General features: G+C 37.3%; 1 protein-coding gene across 3 annotated transcripts in view; it reads right to left on the bottom strand.

The window, feature by feature from the left end:
* ARHGAP6 (Rho GTPase activating protein 6) overlaps nucleotides 1–21334 on the bottom strand; it is a 480213-nt gene that overhangs the window by 48773 nt on the left and 410106 nt on the right. For all 3 annotated transcript variants that reach the window (XM_037055564.1, XM_037055565.1, XM_037055566.1), the window contains exons 3-5: nucleotides 12863–12934; nucleotides 5330–5586; nucleotides 3124–3319 (exon numbers count right to left, since the gene is read on the bottom strand). In XM_037055564.1, coding sequence (XP_036911459.1) covers nucleotides 3124–3319; nucleotides 5330–5586; nucleotides 12863–12934 — 525 coding nt within the window. The remainder of the gene's footprint in view (nucleotides 1–3123; nucleotides 3320–5329; nucleotides 5587–12862; nucleotides 12935–21334) is intronic.

Here is a 21334-nt window from a genome sequence, read left to right as displayed (position 1 = left end):
GTAATTTATTGCTTCTATCTCTCTGGGAATTTGAAAACAGGATAATCAAGTGATTAGAATAAAATCCAAAATTATATTTTTCCATCTGCAAAATAAGCATAATAAGTATCTACCTCAAAAGGTAGGCAGTGATTCAATTAATTAATGCATATAAACTATGAAGAATCATATGTCATCAAATATTATGTAAAGAGAGATATGCTCTCATTGTACTGAGTCTTCTCTGTGCAAAGTGGAAAACTTTAATATAATAGTAGGTCTAGCAATTGTACATTTGGCCACATTTATTTTCTTCTTTTCTGATGGTTTTCAGATAGTTGGAATTTCTACCTAAGTGAGATATCACATAACAGCATTTTCTACATAGGTGATATTGATATTTTTCATTTGGTTGAATTCCTCTAGGCTGTCTAGAAATATCCATTTCCATGACATGATTTTTCTTAATTATAGGGCTTTTCCACTTGGTAAAAATGACTACAGTTTATAAAATAACTAATTAGTGATCAATTGTTATAATTCCTATATATCTCAAGTGATTATTACCTATTTTTACTTTAAAAATTATTTTATTTATTTACTTTGCTTAGGTAGGGCAAATGACAGCATTCAGATAGCCCATGCTGTTCTCTGACATAAGCCTTACAGTGATTTTCTGCAAAAAGAAGATACAGTCTAGACATTCAGTAATCTTTGCTTAAGACAATCACTGATAAAACAACTGTACGTAAAAAAAGGCATAGATCTGGCAAAGAAACGTGACTGCTGTGTTCTGTCCCAGAAATTGACGTGATCACCTTTCTTTCCTTTTCATCAGAAACTGAAATGAAAACTAGACCCAGAAAACCTGAATCTCAGGCTTAGGGAATTCAAGTAACAAGGGCAGGCGTAATAAGTAGGAGGCCCCACCCTAAAATCATCCTAAATCGCAGAAATATAACAGCATTTGACTCTCCATTATATTGTCTTTTTAAAAAATGTGTGCTTCTGGGGAATTGAGGATGCTTAAGAAATTTTGACTTGATAGTATAGGAAGCATTTGGATGAAATATAAGGGGGAAGGGTTATGTACACAAATATAGATGGAGTCCAGATAATTGTCTAGACCAATTTTGGAGATAATAGAAAGGTCTCTGATAAAAGTTTATAAGGCTAAAGTGAATCAAAGTCTTGTTACCCATTTCAAAAACTACCAAGAAAAGTCTTATGAAAGAATTATTTTTGAAGTTTGCTTTTTTCCCATTGGTTTAAAGTGAACAAGATTAATATCTGTTTGATTCTAAATGTGTCTCTTATTTTCCTGGAGTCATTTGGTCTAAACACCATGGAAAACCAGAACAGAATTGGGGCCTTGAAAAATCATGCAGGTTATCTTCTTTCCTTTAGGCCCTAAACTGCATTTTAACTATTCCAAAAAAGAAAGGAATTGGCCTGTTTAATAAGCTTAAAGGAAATGCTATTTTACAAATTATAATTTATTTTCAAGAAGAAAATAAAAGATGTACTAAATTTTCTTTCACAAAAGCCATTACTCAACCTGTCTCTGGATTCTTGCATAAGTGGAGTAGAATTTTCTTGTTTAGAATTCTTTAACATATTTACAATTCATTCTCTATATACTTTATAGGGAAAATTATAGTTATAAAAATATGTGTCTCTTTTTCTTCCTCATAGTGTAATTGAAACTGAATTTACATATTCATAGTACTTTACTCTTTAGTTGTTATTTTGAAAAACAATTCTGTTCAAACAATATTCACTGGACATGTACATCATGTTAATTATGATACTAAGTATCGAGAATTCAAAATGACTAAGACCTTTATCTTAACCTCCAGTTTACCTGTCAAGGGGAAGAGACAGATAAACATACACACATAAACAAATACAATTTCAATACAATTAATTAAGGCACTCATATGTTGTCAAGGGATTTCCATATATAATGATTTATTTTTATTTATTGTTGTTTTTTAATTTTATTATGGTTCAAGTACAGTTGTCTCCATTTATCTAATGATTTTATTAAGAGATTTAGCTATATCCTTAATAATTTTTAATGAATTTTCAGTTTTACTGGAAAGAAATAAAGAAGAATGTTAACAACAGTAGTTATGTTATGTGATGGATACATAATAGCCCCAGAATTTTTCCTTTTCTGTTTCTTTTTTTCCTTTATTACAATGAGCATATTATTTTTAAAATAAAGGAGCAGTTAAAAGACTTTATTCATGTCCACAAAATGCATGCTAACACTAGCAAACAAATTTAGATCATGGAAATGGCCATTTGATGAGCCAGGTCTAAATTTCAGTAATGTTTTTCTAAGACCTGTAAAGTATTTTTAAGTCAACATACTAAATGGAACTGAGTTCGCAAAGGGCTATTGTGGGGGAAATCTAAGTGGACACATTCCACAAAATGCAAATAGCATTTTAGAAACCTGTTGTCGCCCTGGCTGGTGTAGCTCAGTGGACTGCACGTGGGTCTGCGAACCACATGATCACAGTTCGACTCCCAGTCAGGGCACATGCCTGGGTTGCAGGCCAGTTCCCAGCAGGGGACTCACGAGAGGCAACCATACATTGATATTTCTCTCCTTCTCTCTCCTTCCCTTCCCCTCTAAAGATAAATAAATAAAACTTAAAAAAAAAAGAAAAAAAGAAACCTGTTGTCAAATGCTGTATATTTTCTATTCACTTTAGGGATGGTTTTCAAATCCTCTTTTAAGAAGCTGGACTCTTATTTTGTAAAGGAAGTCTTAAGAGTAACTTCAAGGCATAAAAAAAAATAAAAGTGGCTCTGCTCTGTTTGAAGGGAACCCTGGGGACAGACCCAGTGCAATAGATTTTGTAGTCCCCTAAAGTGCTTAACCTTAACAGTCACTTTTCTGAAGATGGGGTGTGGGCAGTTTGAGAGACATCAAGTAGATTCTCCTCACTCCAAATCTTGGTTAGCTAAGTAATCTCTTAAGGAAACACATCCACAAATTATCTTCACAAAGGAAACTTTGGTGCAGAGTTTGATCAAATGAACACAGAATTAAAATGGGTGCTTAAATGAATGATGCTCAAATCAATTAAAGTCTTTAGTATTTGCTCACTGACAGAAAAGTATGCTTACCATGTTTTTCTAGATGTTGACAGCAGCTGTCCACCAGCCTTGGAACCTGTCTGTAAATAGGATTCAGACTGAGTTTCTTATCTCTGGCTTTTTCCTTTTTATTTTGAGCCTCGGCAGGCAAGGAGAGTTGTAAAGCTTCTAGCAGTCGAGACTGATTGTCATCAAGATCTGTGATAGAGTCCACTGACATTGCACCCTGCAAATCACACATAGATATGAACTAAGAGTGTTGACAGAGAAAATAAAACAGCTTCCCCCATATGCCATCCAGAAATACTTTTATTTATAGAATATCACACTTAAAACGATATTGCTTAATTCAATTGTGCTGTTTGTATATTAAAAGGAAGAACAAACGACTTTTGAAAAAGTTAGAAAACCTCTATTACATAGGGTAAGGTAATGGCAGTTACAATTTTAACAATAGACAGCATTTTCCAAATGAAGGACAAGAGATGGCAAATATAAAATTAAAATATTTTGGCCCAACCACTTTGTTCCTTGAAACAAGAAAACTACATATTCAATGAATGAGGTAGTTAGAGAAGTCCTGTGAATGAAAAAAACTCAACTATGACTCTCGGAAGTAGATTTTTAAAATAGGAGGATTCTATAAAATATTCTTAGTTTGTTTACACCCAGAGACAGCGCAAAGTACTTTATTAGGGAAGTGGTCCCATGAGATTCCTTCAGGGGAGTGGGGAAGTAAGAAAGGGAAGGGAAAGTAGCCACCAAAGGGGAAGGGAAAGCAGATCACCAAACCTATGACCACTGTGGGAAGCTGGAGTCTAATTGCATGGGGACCTCTGGGAGAGAGTGTAGATAAAATACCTCAGAGGCAACCCTGCTAAGGTATGAGGGAGCTTGGGTATTTATACTCCAAGTGTCAACAGTCATTGATTAAGAGTAGCTTCTGTATGGGCAGGGAAGTGATGTTAATGGCTCAGTACTTGAAGCCTATCAGCTGCATGGGGTGGGCTTCTCTGGCCATCAGAGAAAGCCTTCAGCAAAGAGATGAAGTAGTAGCAGGTAAAAAGAGGGTTGGCATGTAAAGAATGGTAAAGGCTGAGGAGAAAGAAACAGGGAACCAATCATGTCTGTATAGCCAGCCATTCTTTGATAAAGCATAGACGTTGGCTGCTGGACAGAGGAAAGAGTACTTGGGAGGCCAGTTGTGCGGCCCTAGATTCCCAGAAAACTCTAATGTACAGTCCTGCTGTTATTACCACATATGGGTTTGCATAGACAGTCTGAGAAACAGTGAATGATAGGATTGGAAGAACAATTCCACTATGCAAATTCAAATGTCCCATACTGTCATAATTTATTCATTTTTAAACATAGCTGAAGCCTTGAAAAACAGCACTGACTCAAGTGCCTCTCTGTCTTGGAGAGGTCCTGAATGTTGGGAGCTAATTAAGAAATGAGAATTTCAATGGAGAAGTCTCTGGAGTTTTAACTAGGGCAGTAATCAATGGCTAGAGGTGACAAAGATTTGGAGCCTCCGGTGAGAGAAAAATGAGGGAAGATCTGTCCCAGGGATCTAGGAAGTTTTAGGAACACTTATCAACTGACTCAGCCAATCACCAACCAATTATCCTGAAAACTCAACTTTCCTGGATTGAAATGTGAAATTTGAAATGCCAAATAATAGCACAATATCTAGACAAAATACTCACTTAATAAAAAGTACTATGTCAGTATTGATTTTATATATCCACATACACATAATTCTATGGCTATGTTTGGGAAAAAGAAAGTTCCATTAATAAGAAAAGTGTCATTAATTACGAAGACCAGCAGAAAGTCACAGGGCCAGGCATGGTTCTCAATTGGAGATGAAGAAATTAACCAAAACATCTAGCTGTGCACTCAAGCCTCATAGTCTCATGGGAGAGTCTTCTAATGCAACAGAAGATTGCAATAGATCAGGATCAATGGTGATATTGTTGAATGTTAAGGATATCATGGGTCATATTGGTAACCAAGAAGAGGCACCCAACAGTTTTGAGATGGATCAGGTAAAGGCTTTGAGGGTGTTCCAGGGGCCATATAGCCAGTGCAAATTCTCCCTGAATGGAGTTGTTGACAGATACCTGGACACAAAATATATTTACAGTTTTCATATGAGCAGAGGCTTATAAAATAACCTTATACATCTTCAGTTGTTCTAGCATTGGTGACAGAGAAATACTGGCCAACTCACCCTCCTCCTGGCCCGAGGAGCTGGTTCTGGGGTGTTCGGGGATGTAGACTCATTTGGTGTTTCCGAGGTGGAGCTAAGAGATGAGTTACTGCTTGACAGTTCTTTGTTCTGTCTTTTATTTCCAAATGGGAGGAGGGAAGCAACAAAATCAGATGCATCCTTTTGTTCGTCCCTCTGTGAGTCCTGCTTGAGTTTATAGGCCCGGTCATTTGCAATGACTTGGGATAAGGGCATTCCAAATGCCTGTGGGATGAATTCTGGAATCCAAAAAACAAACATTCATTTTCAGAGAAAGACTGGACCAGCGAAGACTCTCACTCATGTTTCAGACCTCAGGGAAGACATATTCAAATGACTGTTTTCAGAAGAATCGATTGCTCAATCAAAATATGAAGATGACTTTTGTGTTTATCAGAATGGCCAAAGATTCTATTTCGATAAAGAAAGCTAGTATGTATAAAGGATATAGATGTTAGAAATCTTGTTCTCTAGTTTTTTCACATATCTGAAGTATGCTCTAAAGAAAATAACTTTATAGAGAAATGTGACGTTGCTGATAGAATGTGCATAATACTTTATCTTCATGAGTACACAGTTTTACAAACTGTTAGTCTTCAATTTATGTCTCAATAACCCCCAAAACTTACAAGGTATGGCAAGACTCTGCACTCATACATTCATTCATCAGGTACTTATTGCATACATATTACATGCCGTGGCAAATTACACAATGGGGAGTATGGAGCTTATGAAAGGTAGGTCCAGTCCTTGGTCCTGAAAGGTTTCAAGAGTGGGGTGAGGGAGTGCAGAGTCAGATGTGTAAATAAACATAGTAGCGTATATCATGTGCTAAAATAGAGAGATTCATGAAACAAAGACTGAAATTCAGTTAAGTATATACATGTTTAGGTTCCTAGTGAAAAAGCCAGCACATAAAACAACAATCAGAGAGACAGAAGAGCAACTTGGGAAGAAGTTTTCTCTTTTTTTCTGGTTGGGGCTGTCACTCTCATCATTCGTATTCAAGCCTTTCTGAAGGCATCAGGCAGAAGTGGATTCTCACCATTAAATATCTCATGAAGGGCCCAGGACACAATTTGTTAAACCCTCTAGTAAAGGCAATTTTGAGAAAGAAGAATAATGCGGAACTCTATGGCTTTATTTGGAAATGTACATCCAGTTGCTTTCTGATTCTCTGTGGTAATTTGTATACACAAATTGTAAGCATGCTAATCTTTAGGGCCAGGCATTTTATTGGCAACATTTTAGATCCATGCTTAAAAGCATTAATAATTAAATTATTCCTTTTAGGCTCAAAATTAGTTCTCCTAGCAGCAGCAAATTGGAGTCTTGCCTCTCCATTATTTTTATAACCCCTATGAACAAAACCAGAATGATCAAGAAGAAACATTTCTAACGTTGTTTGTTCTTTGGAGGAAAAAGCTAGCATAATCAGGTGGAGAGAGGCTTTAAAAGGTTTTCTTCTTTGACCATGGCAACATTTTTAACATCACTAAGCTAATGGCCAACTCTACATTAAAAGTAGAAATAATACTTGAAAAATCTGCACCTTGGTTCTATCAAAACATGCAATTAATTTTGATGTGGAAAATGAAAACTTTGGCACTTTCACTTAGCATTTTGGGATTTTTCAGAAGATGCTTACCATTTTCCATCAACAAACCAGGTGGCATATAATAACACAAAAATAATTTAGGAATCTGTTTTGAGTGATCAAGGTGGACAGTGTAGCAAGATCCAATACTCACTACTGATGAAAGACCACTTCCACTACTAGTAACATTAGAGACCAAAGGGGACAGTACCAGACCACCTGCTGTGCACCTTAGGATTTATTATGTAAATCAGCACTCTCTTGCCTATGGGAATAATCAAATAGTCTTACTTCAAAAAGGATGGGAAAGGTTGGGAAAGGTTGGATGGCAAGGCTGACTGTTACACAGAATATATAAAAACTGTTAGGGGATCATAACAGCAAAAAGACATTAATAAATATATCAAGTGACATGTCTGCTCATGAAGGTGTGCTCATAGCAGAATTTTTAAAAATATTTTATTTATTTATTTTTAGAGAGAGGGGACAGAAAAGAGAAAGAGTGGAAGAGAAACATCAATGTGTGGTTGCCTCTCATGTGTCCCCTACTGGGGACCTGGCCTGCAACTCAGGCATGTGCCCTGACTGGGAACTGAACCAGCAACCCTTTGCTTCACAGGCCCATGTTCAATCCACTGAGTTACACCAGCCAGGACTCATAGCAGAATTTAACATGGGATGTAGACTATGAATTTCTCTCCTAGCCATGTTTTCTATACAAGGAAAACAAACTAGTCTCATTTAGAGATTTCTAATATCCCTAGGGGGAAAAAAGATGAAAAATGGGTTTTCTTTGGAATCTGTCATTTTTTTATATTTTTAAATTTTTGTTCAAGTACAGGTGTCCCCATTTTACCCCACCACAGCCCTCTGCTCCACCTAGCCCCACCTCCCACCCTTGAACCTACCCCCTTTAGCTTTGTCCATGTGTCCTTCATACATGTTCCTTGATGGCCCTTCCCCTATTTTCACCCATTATCACTCTCCACAGCTAAAGAAAACAGCAGTAAAATGAAAAGGGAACCAACCATATAGGAAAAATATATTTGCCAACGATAGCTTGGACAAGGGTTTGATCTCCAAAATATGTAAAGAACTCACATGACTCCATACCAGGAAGACAAACAATCCAATAAAAAAAGCGGCCAAAGGACTTGAACAGACACTTCTCCCAGGAGGACATACAGAGGGCCCAGAGACATATGAAATGAATCTGTCATTTTTAATATCTGAAAGTCTGTCACTCTACTTGTAAACTGAAGTAATTGAATATAAATTAAACAGATGGAATACATGAAGTCATTCTCCCCAAAATTTTATTGTTCTTTTATTCACATTCAAGAGAGAAGTGTAGCCACCTATAAAAGATTTTTATTTCTAGTAAACTTTCATTCCTGGCTGAGTTTTTTCTTTCAGTAATAGGGTTCTGATGTAGTCTTTACTTTCTTGTTGCTTTCTCTTGAGCATTCTTATAGGCTCCAGAAATGAGACCTCTCTACAGCTCTAAACTTGTACCGCAGCATCTAGTTTCTGTAAAATTCTAGGCAGAATTCCTTAATATTATTGCTTCTCAAATTATGGCCATTGTGAAACTGAGAATTCATCACAAGTATATTGACCAAAGCCCTACTTTATGTGTAAACTGTGGGCATCCATGCTTATCTGTAGGTTCAAAGCTCTTCTCTTAGCAGAAAATAGGAGCCTAGAAATTCTGTGAAGATAGCAGCTAATAAAATTGATAGTAGGTTTTTTAAAATTAAAGAGATTACCCAAGACTCACTGTTTGGGGGCCAGGGACACTGTGTATCATGTTCTTATCTATGTTATGCATTCACTAAGGAGACTGCTTCTTCAGCTGTCATCTTTAGTAACAACCATCTGCTTCCCCTATCCATGAACTGTGGAGACTGGGGGTGGAATGCCATCTTCTTTGCTCCCTACTGCAACTTCCATATTATCAACATCCTACTGTGTGGCAGAAATTTGCTATTGTAAGTTTCCCCTTGTCTCCTGCTCATTGGTTTCTTCTACTATCTCTGACCTTGACTCATGGTGTGACCACCCTAATCTACCATCATCCTGGGTGACTTGGATATCTACTTAAATGACCCACCGGATTCTCTACCCTTCCATCTTCTTGACCTTCTCTTCTCTTACTTTTTCATGTGTGCCACCTTTTTTATCTACTCCCTCCATCCTATCCTGGACCTTGTCCTTAGCAAAAATGGTTCCACCTCTAGAATCAGGCTTCTTTCCAGTCTTGTCTCACCCAACCCCAAGTTCATGTTTTACACTGTGTTGTGGCAATCTGTTTAAAAACAGAATTAAGCCACCCTTTCCTCACTATTCTCTGATGAAGTATCAATATTCTTAGCATATAGACCAAAAGCTGTGTTGTGACTCATTCACACTTATGGAGGTAGTTCCTTCCTACTCTTCTCTGGAATCACACTCTCTCTGGCTCTCTCATCTCCAGTAACATCATTCATTGACAGCATTCACGACATTTTTTTTTCAGAATTCCTACATAGTGATAACTAATATTTGATTTTTCTACTGCTATTTAATATGATGCAAAATAAACTTGTATCAAGTATTCCTATATGTCAGCTCACATGTAGTAACCTATTTAGACAGTCAGGAATAACAAAACATGGCACGTATGATTTCAGCAAAAAGAAAGATGCCAGACCTGAACAATCACCAGATTTTATGTTGATAAATATATGGCATGATCTGAAAACTTGCTGTGTAGAGGGGACCAATCTCCCAGACTTACACCACAATAAAACCCATTCTCCTGGTGCTCTGATTAGAAATCACATTAACTGGAACAAAGTAGTTATTTTTAAACTTTTACCCCCAAGGTGATTTCTTTTTGATAAAAGCAAAACATTTTCTAAAGTTCTAAAAGATTAAAAACTTTTGCTGGTTGCCAAGTAATTAAGGTAAGAGAAATTAAAGGTGTGGAACTATTCTGTATGAAAATATTTTTTCTGAACCAACATCAGTCTTGAATTAGTTTCGATGTGAAATGAGAAGTCATATGGGCACTGCCTAAGTGGTAGGAGGGATGCAGAAGTGTCCCATGATCTGATATATATTGTGTCAAGCAATTACATAAAATATAGGACATGATTCATTCTGATCAAAAATTAATTAGTGTAGCAGCATACCAAACATCTAATGAATCTCTATTGGGAAAGCAGTTTGATTCTAATAAGATGCTCCTCTCTATTTTTAGATGATCTAAACCAAGAGGTCATTTAGAGTTTCCTGTTTTCCTTATTTTACTCTCGGATTCAAATGATTATCACTTTTTACATGTGCAGCTGCTATGAACCCAAATGATAATATTCAAATAGAAGAAAATAATGTGAACTGATTACAACTAGGCAAGATCTGCATGTTGCCCCCTCACATACTGGTTTCCAGGACATCCATGCAATGGATGTGTTGACATAGACAGGGCTTTATGTTTGGAAAAGATGACATACAATTAAGCTTCACTTAAGTCTAGGACATCTTCTTTTTAAATATCATAGCTACTCTGAAAAAGAAAAAACAAATCCTTTTTTGCCATGAAGCCTGATATTTCTCCCCTTAGTTGCATGGGCAATGTCTTTTCTTTGGAATCATCAGGACCTGTTTCTCCCCAGTAAGCTCTCTGTGCAGCCTTATAGAACACTGACAAGTTTTCACTGAGCCTGTGTAATATATAAATATGATTTGCTCAAAAAATGTACAATGGCCCAGTACATATCCGATTACTTTCCCTGGCCCTTCCTTCAGTGCTCACTCACATTCTTGCTTCCTGCTATTTTGTGTTATAAAGCAAGCATACATACATCTCCCTCTGTTGTGAGAACTCAAACATCTCCCACAAAAATGCTCATCTGCTTAGTCTAGCCTGAATGAGCACTTCAGAAGAATCACCTAAAGTCTACATTATGAGTATTCAAATCCCTATATAAATATCATCATCCTAGAATAATCCAACTTCATTTATTTACTTTTTAAAAATATTTTATTCGTTTATTTTTAGAGAGAAAAGAAGGGAGGGAGAAAGAGAGTGAGAGAAACATCAATATGTAGCTGCCTCCTGTATGACCCCAACCAGGGACATGGCCGGCAACCTAGGCATGTGCCCTTACTGGGAATCAAACCAGTGTGCCCTTTTGGTTCACATGCCAGTGCTCAATCCACTGAGCCACACCAGCCAGGGCTAGAATAATCCAATTTTAAAGAGCACACATTACTTTAATGTACTAATCTAGCCAGGTAAATGTGGTCTGTGACAGGAAAAGAATGAGTAAAAACTAGTTTACAAAAGCTATCCTGACTGCTAATATTAATTTAAAACTCAGGGCAAGAACATATAAACTAATCAAATAGAATACAATTTATCAGACAACGATAGGTTGCTGGACCAAGAGTCAGCACTCTTTACCTTCATTATTCCTGTAGCAGATTCTGCTGTGATAGGAAATGGCCTGGTAGGTTTACTGGTGAACATGAACCAGAGTTCTCATTTTAGAAGTTGCACATTAGTAGTGGTAAACTTACTCATGCCCAGTGCACTTACAGATCAATGAAATCAGACTTTCTTGGGTGTTGGATTGGACATTGAAAGTGTAAAATGTTTCACAAATTATTCTACTGTGCAATCAGAAGTAGGGAATCATGGGTATTCACCCCCTTTCCTCCAGTTTGAAATAAACAATCTAAGTGTCTAGAGATATTTTGGTAGGGGAAGGTGTTATTGGCACCTGTCTAGTGCTAGAAACCAGAGATGTTACAAAACACTTCACACGATGTACAAGATAGCCCCCACAACAAAAAAATTATCCAGTCTAAAATGTCAATAGTCACAAGGTTAACAAATCATGCTCTATGGGAAGTAAAGCATTGGTTTTCTATTCTTCAGACTTCTTTATATCTTTTATCCCAAAGAAGCAAATGTCATGACCCCTTAGGCATGGTTCAAGATATGGGTGTGGACTCTGGGATTAATGATGTGGGCTCTGTGTTCTCTCCATTACTGATTACAGTGCATTTGTGTATTATACCTTCAGTTTATTGCCTTCCATTAGTTATCAAGCAGAAATTCAATAGTTATATAACATAAAAGAACACCTAGGTGAGGCATATTACTCTCCTTACTCAACACTCATTTACTATGTCACATAAAATGAAACTACATTCAAATGAGCACAGCATTCAGCAGTCATTTCCTCTGGGACCATGGAAACAAACACAAAAAAGTTGTACTGTGCTAAGGGAGACCAAGTGTTTACTGTGTGGATTCAGTGAGTATTGTTTGAAATGACCACAAATACCTCTGAAAGAGTGGCTAAAGTGTCAATTCCCTAGATAGACACAAAACGAGACACAAAAGACTATGGATATAGTCAACAAATCCCAAAACATATAGGGCAAAGAATACGTATGCTATGATCTAACATAAAAATGCTGAGAATGGCTCATCTTCAATAATCCATGAAGATGAGACTGTTTTTTTAGTAGTCATGGTAGGTGAATCCAAACTCTTTCTCATTCAACTAGCCCTGCCCAAACATCTGAATTTGCCAGACAGCTGGTTAATGTTAGAGATGCTATCCATGGCTACTCAACCAAGGTTCTCTCTATGCATAGCAGATTGGCCAGAATCATAATTGGAACCATAAACTTGGCTGAAGTCACACTTTGCTCAAACCAGTTGAACTCATCAATTCAGTACAGGGCCACTCAAACACAAAGGAGTAGACCAAAACAGTCCTTAATGACATTCCATCATAGAAATCCAGTTTACATAATAGAGTTGAACCACATAAATCTACGCAATTCAAAAATCCCACCAAATCCAACCATTATGTTCCATGGAAGATGTATTCAGTTTAGTTCATACTGTCCCTTACCTTTGTCTTTGTTTTTTTCCTTCCCCAGTGAATCCAGTTTCTTTCTCAAAGATTTTTTCCTCTTTTGTCCATCTGTAAATATTTAAAGAATGTAAACTTATTAAAAACAAGCATACAAGTAATATATTTTTTAGATTACTGTACACTGCAAAAGTTATTTATTTATTTATTTATTTATTTATTTATATTGTTGTTCAAGTACAGTTGTCTCCATTTTCACCCCACCATGATCCACTCTGCCCCAAGTAATACTTTACATTATCAAGAATTTTGTTAGAACAAAAGTATGACTTTCTACTTACTTCACTCATAATCTGACATTTTAAACAGAGGGACCAGTTTGAAAATACAAGAAAATCCCTGACTTGGATTGCACACATCACTAGATTATTCCTATATGTATATGCTCTTAAATTTTGTTTTAATCATGGAATGTACAGGAAACTTACCTCCTTGGGAAATAATTTAGCTTTGATACTTTAGATATGTTTGTTTTTACTATTAGATGATTCTCTTCCTGTTTTTTATGCTTATGCAAATCAATTTTATCTTGAAAAATTTGTTGTTGAATTTATTGGGGTGACACTGGTTAATAAACATATATGTTTCAGGTGTACAGTTTTATAATACATTACCTGTACATTGTGCTGTGTGTTTACTCCCAAAGTCAAGTGTCCTTCCACCACATTTACGGGGTTTTACCTTAAATGGGGTTTTTACCCCATTTACAAAGGGGTTTTACCTTATTCTACCTCCCCCATCTCATCCCTCTAGTAATCACCATACTGATGTCTGTGTCTATGAGTGGAATTATGCTAAGTGAATAAGCCAGTCAGAAAAAGACAAATATCATATGATTTCACTTATATGTGAAATCTAATGAACAAAATAAGCTAAAACACAAAATGGAAATAGATTCATACATACGGAGAACAAACTGACAACTGTGAGAGGGGAAGGATGTTGGGAGTCTGGGTGAAAAAGTGAAGGGACTAAGCAAAAATAAATAAATAAATAACACTGTTATCTTGAATCAAGTCTCCATGAAAGGAAAGTCAACAGTATATATGGCTTTGACATTCATAAGCTAGTAAAGTGTAGCAGAAGAATGAAATGAGTTTGGAGGTTACAGAACTTATATCTAATTACTGCTATATCATTTACTAACTGTGAAACCTTGCGCAAGTCTCAGTGTCCTCATCTATAAAGTGGGAATTCTATAGGGTTGTGGGAATGAAATGAAATGATACATATAAAGTGCTTAATGGGGACCCTGACACATAAACTCAAATGTATTTTCTTTTGGAGGGGTTGTATAGTATTCCACAGTGTAGCAATATACTGTAATTTAATTAACCATTTCCCCACTGATGGATAGTAGGGTTGTTTCTAATTTTTCACTATAATAAGTAAGGCATATGTAGCATATTGTACTTGTAACAAATGCACTTAACATGTCTGTTTAACTCACCAAATAATAAAGATACCACTCATATCAGTAGGCAGCTGCAATTGAATTCCTGGGATGTCATCATAAAATATTGGCAGTCATTGCAAGAATGCATTTTGGGATTATGCAGCTGTCAACTTAACATGTGGGAGATGAGAATCAGGAATTCACACTGTGATCAAACAAGAGAAATACAGCCTATGCCACGGGAAACTTATGTTTAAAACGAGGATTAAAATTTTTTAAGGGATAAACTAAAAAGTATAGTAAAGAAAGGCACTCAGCCCAATAAAAAGTAAAAGCAAGACTCTGATATCAAGAAAAGACTAAATATGCATTCTTCAACAGAAATGAACATTCCTGAGATCCTCATGGGGCTGTGGATGTTCCCAACTCCATCTCTCTGAATTTTTGGAGGCAAAAGATATAACAGTATAATCAGCAGGCACATTCAATACCTCCTTCCTTAAAAAAACAAAAACAAATATTTCAAAAATGATTCTCCAACCATAAAATGGAAATACTTATGAATCTTCACTCTTTCAGTTGTGAGACTGGTATAGAGAAAATTATGTAAATTGGTTGCAACTGTGGCAAAGACCCATCAGTCTCTTTCATCACGTATATGTTCTGACCCTCCATGTCTAAAAGACAATCTAACCATGGGAACCACCATGACTTATTATATACACACAGATAATAAGCATACTAACTGCACAAGATTCTAAACTGTTCTCCAAACAGGACTGACAGGTCTTCTACTTTGTTAACACTTTGTTTATCACTAGTTCATATCACCAAATGCATTCGACTGTAGCAAAAGTGCATTTATTTAAAAATAGTATCATTCCTTCATTTTAATAGTTGACCTGGAAGAGTAACTAAACGATACATGAAAGCATAATAGATTTATTTTCCATAACCATTGGGCATATCCTACAATTCAAACAAACTGTAAAAGAACCAAAATAATATTCTCCAGTTCCATCCAAGTTGTCAAAAAAGGTAGGAGCTCCTTCTTTCTTCCTGCTGTGTAGTATTCCATTGTGTAAATGTACCACATTTTTTGATCCACTCATCTACTAATGGGCATTTAGGCTGCTTCCAGCACTTGGCTATTGTAAATAGCACTGCTACGAACATAGGGGTGCATAGGTCCTTTTGAATTGGTGATTTGTGTGGGAGTAGGGGGTGGGATGGGCAGAGGGGGGGAATTGGAACAACTGTAATAGAATAACAATAAATAGTGATAAAAACAAAGCAGAACAGGACTTCCGGCCAAGATGGAGGCATAGATAGACACACTGGATCTTCTCCCACAACCAAAATAAGCACAACAAAAATAACAACCAGAACTGACAGAAAATTGAACTATATGGAAGTTGGACAGCCAAGGAGCTGAAATAGACACATTCATCCACACCAGTAGGCTGGGTGGAGTTGGGCAGCCGAGCAGAGAGGGGTCGCAACACATGAAGCAGTGACACTGGGTGTGCAAGGCACCCCGGGCATGCAAGATCACACCGGGCAGATCCTGTGCTCCCAGTAGGTGGTGGCTGGAAGACCCCGGGCATGGGGTGACAATGGGAGGAGACCCAGCAAGGCGGCGATTGAGAAATGGGGCACCATGCACAAGGCAGCTAGCTGACCAGGCAGTGGTACCACATTCTCCCCAGTGCAGATAACTGGGGAGAGAGACAGATCCCGCAACAGGGTCCTAGCACCAGGAAATAAAGCCACAAAGCAGTCATTGAAAATACCTGTGGAAGTGAAGGCACAGGGAGAGACTCCCAGCCTCACAGGAGAGTTCACTGGGGAGACCAACAGGGTCCTAGAACGTACACAAGCCCACCCACAAAAGAATCAGCACCAGAAAGGCCCAGTTTGCTTGGGGAACGCAGCAGAAGGGACTGAAACCCGGCAGAAAGTGTAGCAAGCACCATTGTTCCCTCTCAAACCCTGCCCCCACATACAGCATCACAATGCAGCCACAGGTTTGCCCCACCCTGGTGAATACCTAAGGCTCTGCCCCTCACTATGTAACAGGTGCATCAAGACCAAAAAAATGGCCCAAATGAAAGAACCAATCAAAGCTCCAGAACAAATACAACTAAGCAACAAAGAGATAGCCAACCTATCAGATGCACAGTTCAACATACTGGTGATCAGGATTCTCACAGAACTGGTTGAATTTGGTCAAAAATTAGATGAACTAATGAAGGCTACACTAAGTGAAATGAAGGAAAATGTACATGGAACCAATAGTGATGGGAAGGAAACTGGGACTCAAATCAATGGGGTGGACCAGAAGGAAGAAAGAAACATTCAACCAGAACAGAATGAAGAAACAAGAATTTTAAAAAATGAGGAGGCTTAGGAACCTCCAGGATATCTTTAAACATTCCAACGTCCGAATTATAGGGGTACCAGAAGGGGAAGAGGAAGAGCAAAAGTGGAAAACTTAGTTGAACAAATAATAAAGGAGAACTTCCCCAATCTGGCAAAGGAAATAGACTTCCAGGAAGTCCAGGAAGCTCAGAGAGTCCCAAAGAAGGTGGACCCACGGAGGAATACACCAAGATACATCATAATTACATTACCCAAGATTAAAATGAAGGAGAGAATTCTAGAAGCAGCAAGAGATAAGGGGACAGTCACCTACAAAGGAGTTCCCATCAGACTGTCAGCTGATTTCTCAAAAGAGACCTTACAGGCAAGAAGGAGCTGGAAGGAAGTATTCCAAGTCATGAAATACAAAATCCTACATCCAAGACTGTTTTATCCACCAAAACTTTCATTTAGAATGGAAGGACAGAGAAAGCACTTCTCAGATAAGGTCAAGTTCAAGGAGTTCATCATCACCAAGCCCTTATTATATGAAATGCTAAAGGGACTTATCTAAGAAAAAGAAGATAAAAATAGGAACAGTGAAAGGACAGCCAACTCACAGTTATTAACAACCACACCTAAAACAAAAGCAAACCAAGAGGACAGCTAGATCAGGAGCTGAACCATAGAAATGAAGATCACATGGAGGGTTAGAAACAGGGAAGTGGGAGGAAGAGAGGGGGGAAGAAGGTACAGAGAATAAGTAGCATAAATAGTGGGGAGAAAATAGATGGAGGGCAAGAGTAGTGTGGGAAATGTAGAAGCTAAAGAATTTATCACACATGGACATGAAGTAAAGGGGGGAATGTGGGTGGGAGAGGGTGTGCAGGGTGGAGGGGAATGAAGGGGGGAATGGGACAACTGTAATGGCATAATCAATAAAATATATTAAAACAAAACAGAACAAATGTAGGATGGGGGACATTTTCTTTTGCAATAAAATGATTTATAAACTTCTTAGGGGGCATGTCATATATGCAGAATTATATAAATACAAATATACAGTTTAAATAATAATTAGGATGCCAACTCCCACATAATGAATAGCCAAGTTCAGATGTAGAGTACTGCCAATACCAAGAGGCCCCATATGTGCCTCCCTCTCCCTCAACCCAGGTCATCACTGATCTTATTTTTGCAATAATTAATTTTCTTTCTTTTTTTTACCAGTTTACCACCAATGTATGCAGTTACAAAAACTATAGTTTTTTTTTCCTGCTTTTGAATTTACATATACAGAATCGCATTGTAGGCATTCTTTCTTGCTTCATCTATTTCATTCATCAACACTTCCTAAAATTCATCCTGTTGAGGTAGGTCGATGGAGTTCACTCATTTTGTTTGTTATTCAGTGTTTTCCTGTACAAATATACCACAGTTAATTTAAGTATTGAACAGTAGATTGAAATGTAAGTTGTTTCTTGGGGCTATTAGGAACAATGTCTTTGAAAAATTTTGTTCATATCTTCTTATGAAATGTACAAGAATCTCTCTAAGACAATGGTTCTTAAAATGTGGTTCTAAGACTAAGAATATCAGGATTGCTTGGGATCTTGTTCGAGATACAAATTCTATAGTTCCATCCCAGATCTACTGAATGGGGTGGGCCCCCCAGGGAATTCTGGTTCACACTAAAAGTCTGAGAACTACAGTTCTGTTGGATATATGTAGAAACTACATTGCCAGGTCAGTGTGTATGTAATCTTATAGGTTTGGGCAGGTAACACTGAAATTTTTTCGAAGTAGTTTTTGCTAGTTTGTATTTCCACTACACCAAGAAAGCTTACATAGTCTCACAAAGATAATACGTATTTCAAACTCCAAAACTCCATACATTTTCTTGAAGCTTCCTTATAGGAAAAAATGTGACCTTTGTCAATATTGGCCTATAATTTGTTTCAAAAAACTTTAACTATTTACAACAGTATTATCTTTTTCATTTAATAAGACAGAGGTGAATGTTATTAACAAGAATGAGATGAAATAATGGATGATGTGCAATAATGTGAAATGATACATTGCTTTATACCATTTTGTCGTTTAAAATCATCAGGAAAATGACCAGAGCTGTGAAATGAAACTGCTACCTTCTTTTTTCCCTTGTGATCAATTAGCAGTCTGCTTTTCAAGTCTCCAGTTTTTGAAGACTGTCATTTATTCCCATAGATCATAGAAAAGCTGCCCAAGAGGTTGACAGATTATGTGCAACCACACAGAACAGTTTATGTGCAACCAGTGCCTTAGATGGCAATAAGTTTAATAAGTGTCATTCCATATTTTACAGAAATTTAAGCTTCTTAATTATCAATACTACACAGCAATGTTTTACAGTGCAAATGGTAATGAGCATATGCTTGCTAACTACTTCTATGGTGTACATTGTCTTACAGGCAGAGGTGAGCTGTAGAGATAACTTGGGTCACATGTCCTAATCAAAGGTTTCTTGGAACAAGAACTTGGGGATTGGATTTCACGTACCCTCCTTTTCAACACACAAACAGGATATGTCCCACACACATACAGGACAATGGCAATGGCAATGTAACAAGCCCTCCACACACTAGTGACCCCAAAGCAAAGGAATCATCAGTATAGAATGTGATTGATCTGAGTGTCCTTTTGGGGCTGACCAATACCACATGGGGTCTTCAAGAAAGTTGAGAACAAGAAAACGTGAGATTTCTCCTCTAGGATATGCTTTTCATGAATTCACTCATTCACTGTCAGTTGGAGTTCCATTTTAAGGCTTTTTTTCTCTAGCTAGACTAGAAGCTCTCTGAGGGCACAACCATGTCTTCTAGGCTTTTGTCTCCCTCCAAGTCAATAGCACAGAGTGAGGCACACCATGAGTACTTATTAGCTCTGCCCATGGTCAGAAGTAAGATGGAGGTTTGGGGTTAGTTCTGAGAGAACCCAGGACCAATGAAGTATACAACTGCTAATTTTAAGGTGATCAGATTCAGAGAATGTGGGTTATAAAACAGTATTTTTCCATATTAAATTGATTCAATAGGTGATGGAAGAGTAGAGTTACTTTGAGGGAATGAGTATTGCCTAAAAGGGAGCATAAAGGAGCCTTCTGGGTTTCTGGGAATGTTCTATATATTGATCTGATTGGTGGTTACATGATTTATACATATTAAGAACCTATTGAGTCATACTTGTGTACATTGATATTTATGTACATTATTCTATATATATGTTATTCCTCAATGAAAATAATATCAAAAGACTATCATTTTAACAGAATGGCATAAACATCACAATTACACTAACTGAATAGGTCTGAAAACTCAGCAAGAAAGTCTTGTACAAGAAAGTCTTGCACAAGAAAGTTCTTTTTTTCACAAAAGAGTTCTTGAATATTTAACTTTTCTAAATATTTAAATACCTATAATCTCTTCAGACCACCATGACTTCTCTGTGACACAGGCATACAGTAGAAATGAACAGCTCACATTTATTGAGCATATACTAGAAGCTAAGTATTTAGTATCTGTGACCTTATTACATCCTCACAGGTATATGAAGCCCACACTATTATTTATTCCTGTCTTACAGGTGAAGAAACTCAGTTTAAAAAAGGTTAAGTAACTTGTCCAAGGGCAGAAGTTGGGAAGCAGTAAATTCAGAACTTGCACTCAGGACTATCCAGCAAGAAAGCTGGTGCTCTTAACCTCTACTTGTGCTGGAGAACAGCACAAGTTCCCTACTTGTAGTGAGGAAAATGTGCTTATTTGAGGGATGTGACATTAAAGGCCAGATATATGGAATAACACTCCCGAGGTCATGCAGAATTAGAAAGGAAAGAGAAACACAATTTTAAGCTCTAATTCACCAGAATTGGTATGAGTCATGTTTGTATCTATATTATTTAATATATATCAACATACAATAAACTGGGGTAGCTTTTTGTTTGACTCATTTTACAGTTGAGGGAACTGAAAATCAGAACTAAAGTAAATGGTCCAAAATGCAAAGGACTGGTAGGTGTTGGAATTGCAATTTAAACTCAAATTCCAGCTCTTTCCAAAAAGCCCAGCTCTGTCTTGAGATGGGTAGGTAGGAGCAGAATCCAGATATCTGTGATAAGGACCTCAAAATCCTTTCTGTAAAGTCACTTTACCTCTGCATCATGAGAGATGGTTCTAGAGTTATTTCAAGACAATGGATGTTCATCTGTGAGAGTAATTAAGACTTTGCCCTCAGAAAAGTATGAGTGATGGATGTGAAGATGCTAAGGCTCATTCCTTACCCAGGCAGTCACAGGGAATGTATATATATCAGCTTAAATTCACAGGTATACCTGGATATGGAACAGGGCATCAATGTTTAAGATCCTCACTTGTAGAGCTCCATAAAGATTACATTACTGGAAAAGACAAGAAGTCACCCGCACTAGGATATGAAATAAAGGAAAACACTTACTAAATGTCTTCTAGGAACAAAATTCTAATGCTTCTACAGACACAGGCCAAGAACTAGCTTAGTGGGTGCAAAATAACCATATTTATTTCCCCACTGTTTGGGTATTTAGTCCTTACAGTGGTTTACAAAAACTTGAGCTCAAATGCAAAATCTTGGTAGGCTCACATACATATCTGGATTTTTACCCTCTTGAGGAATATGGAAAA

Source organism: Sturnira hondurensis, unplaced genomic scaffold (assembly GCF_014824575.4).
Source record: "Sturnira hondurensis isolate 20B ecotype Veracruz unplaced genomic scaffold, ASM1482457v3 Scaffold0008710, whole genome shotgun sequence".
In the NCBI taxonomy this organism is placed as follows: Eukaryota; Metazoa; Chordata; class Mammalia; order Chiroptera; family Phyllostomidae; genus Sturnira; species Sturnira hondurensis.
This window is presented reverse-complemented; position numbering and strand designations above follow the sequence as displayed.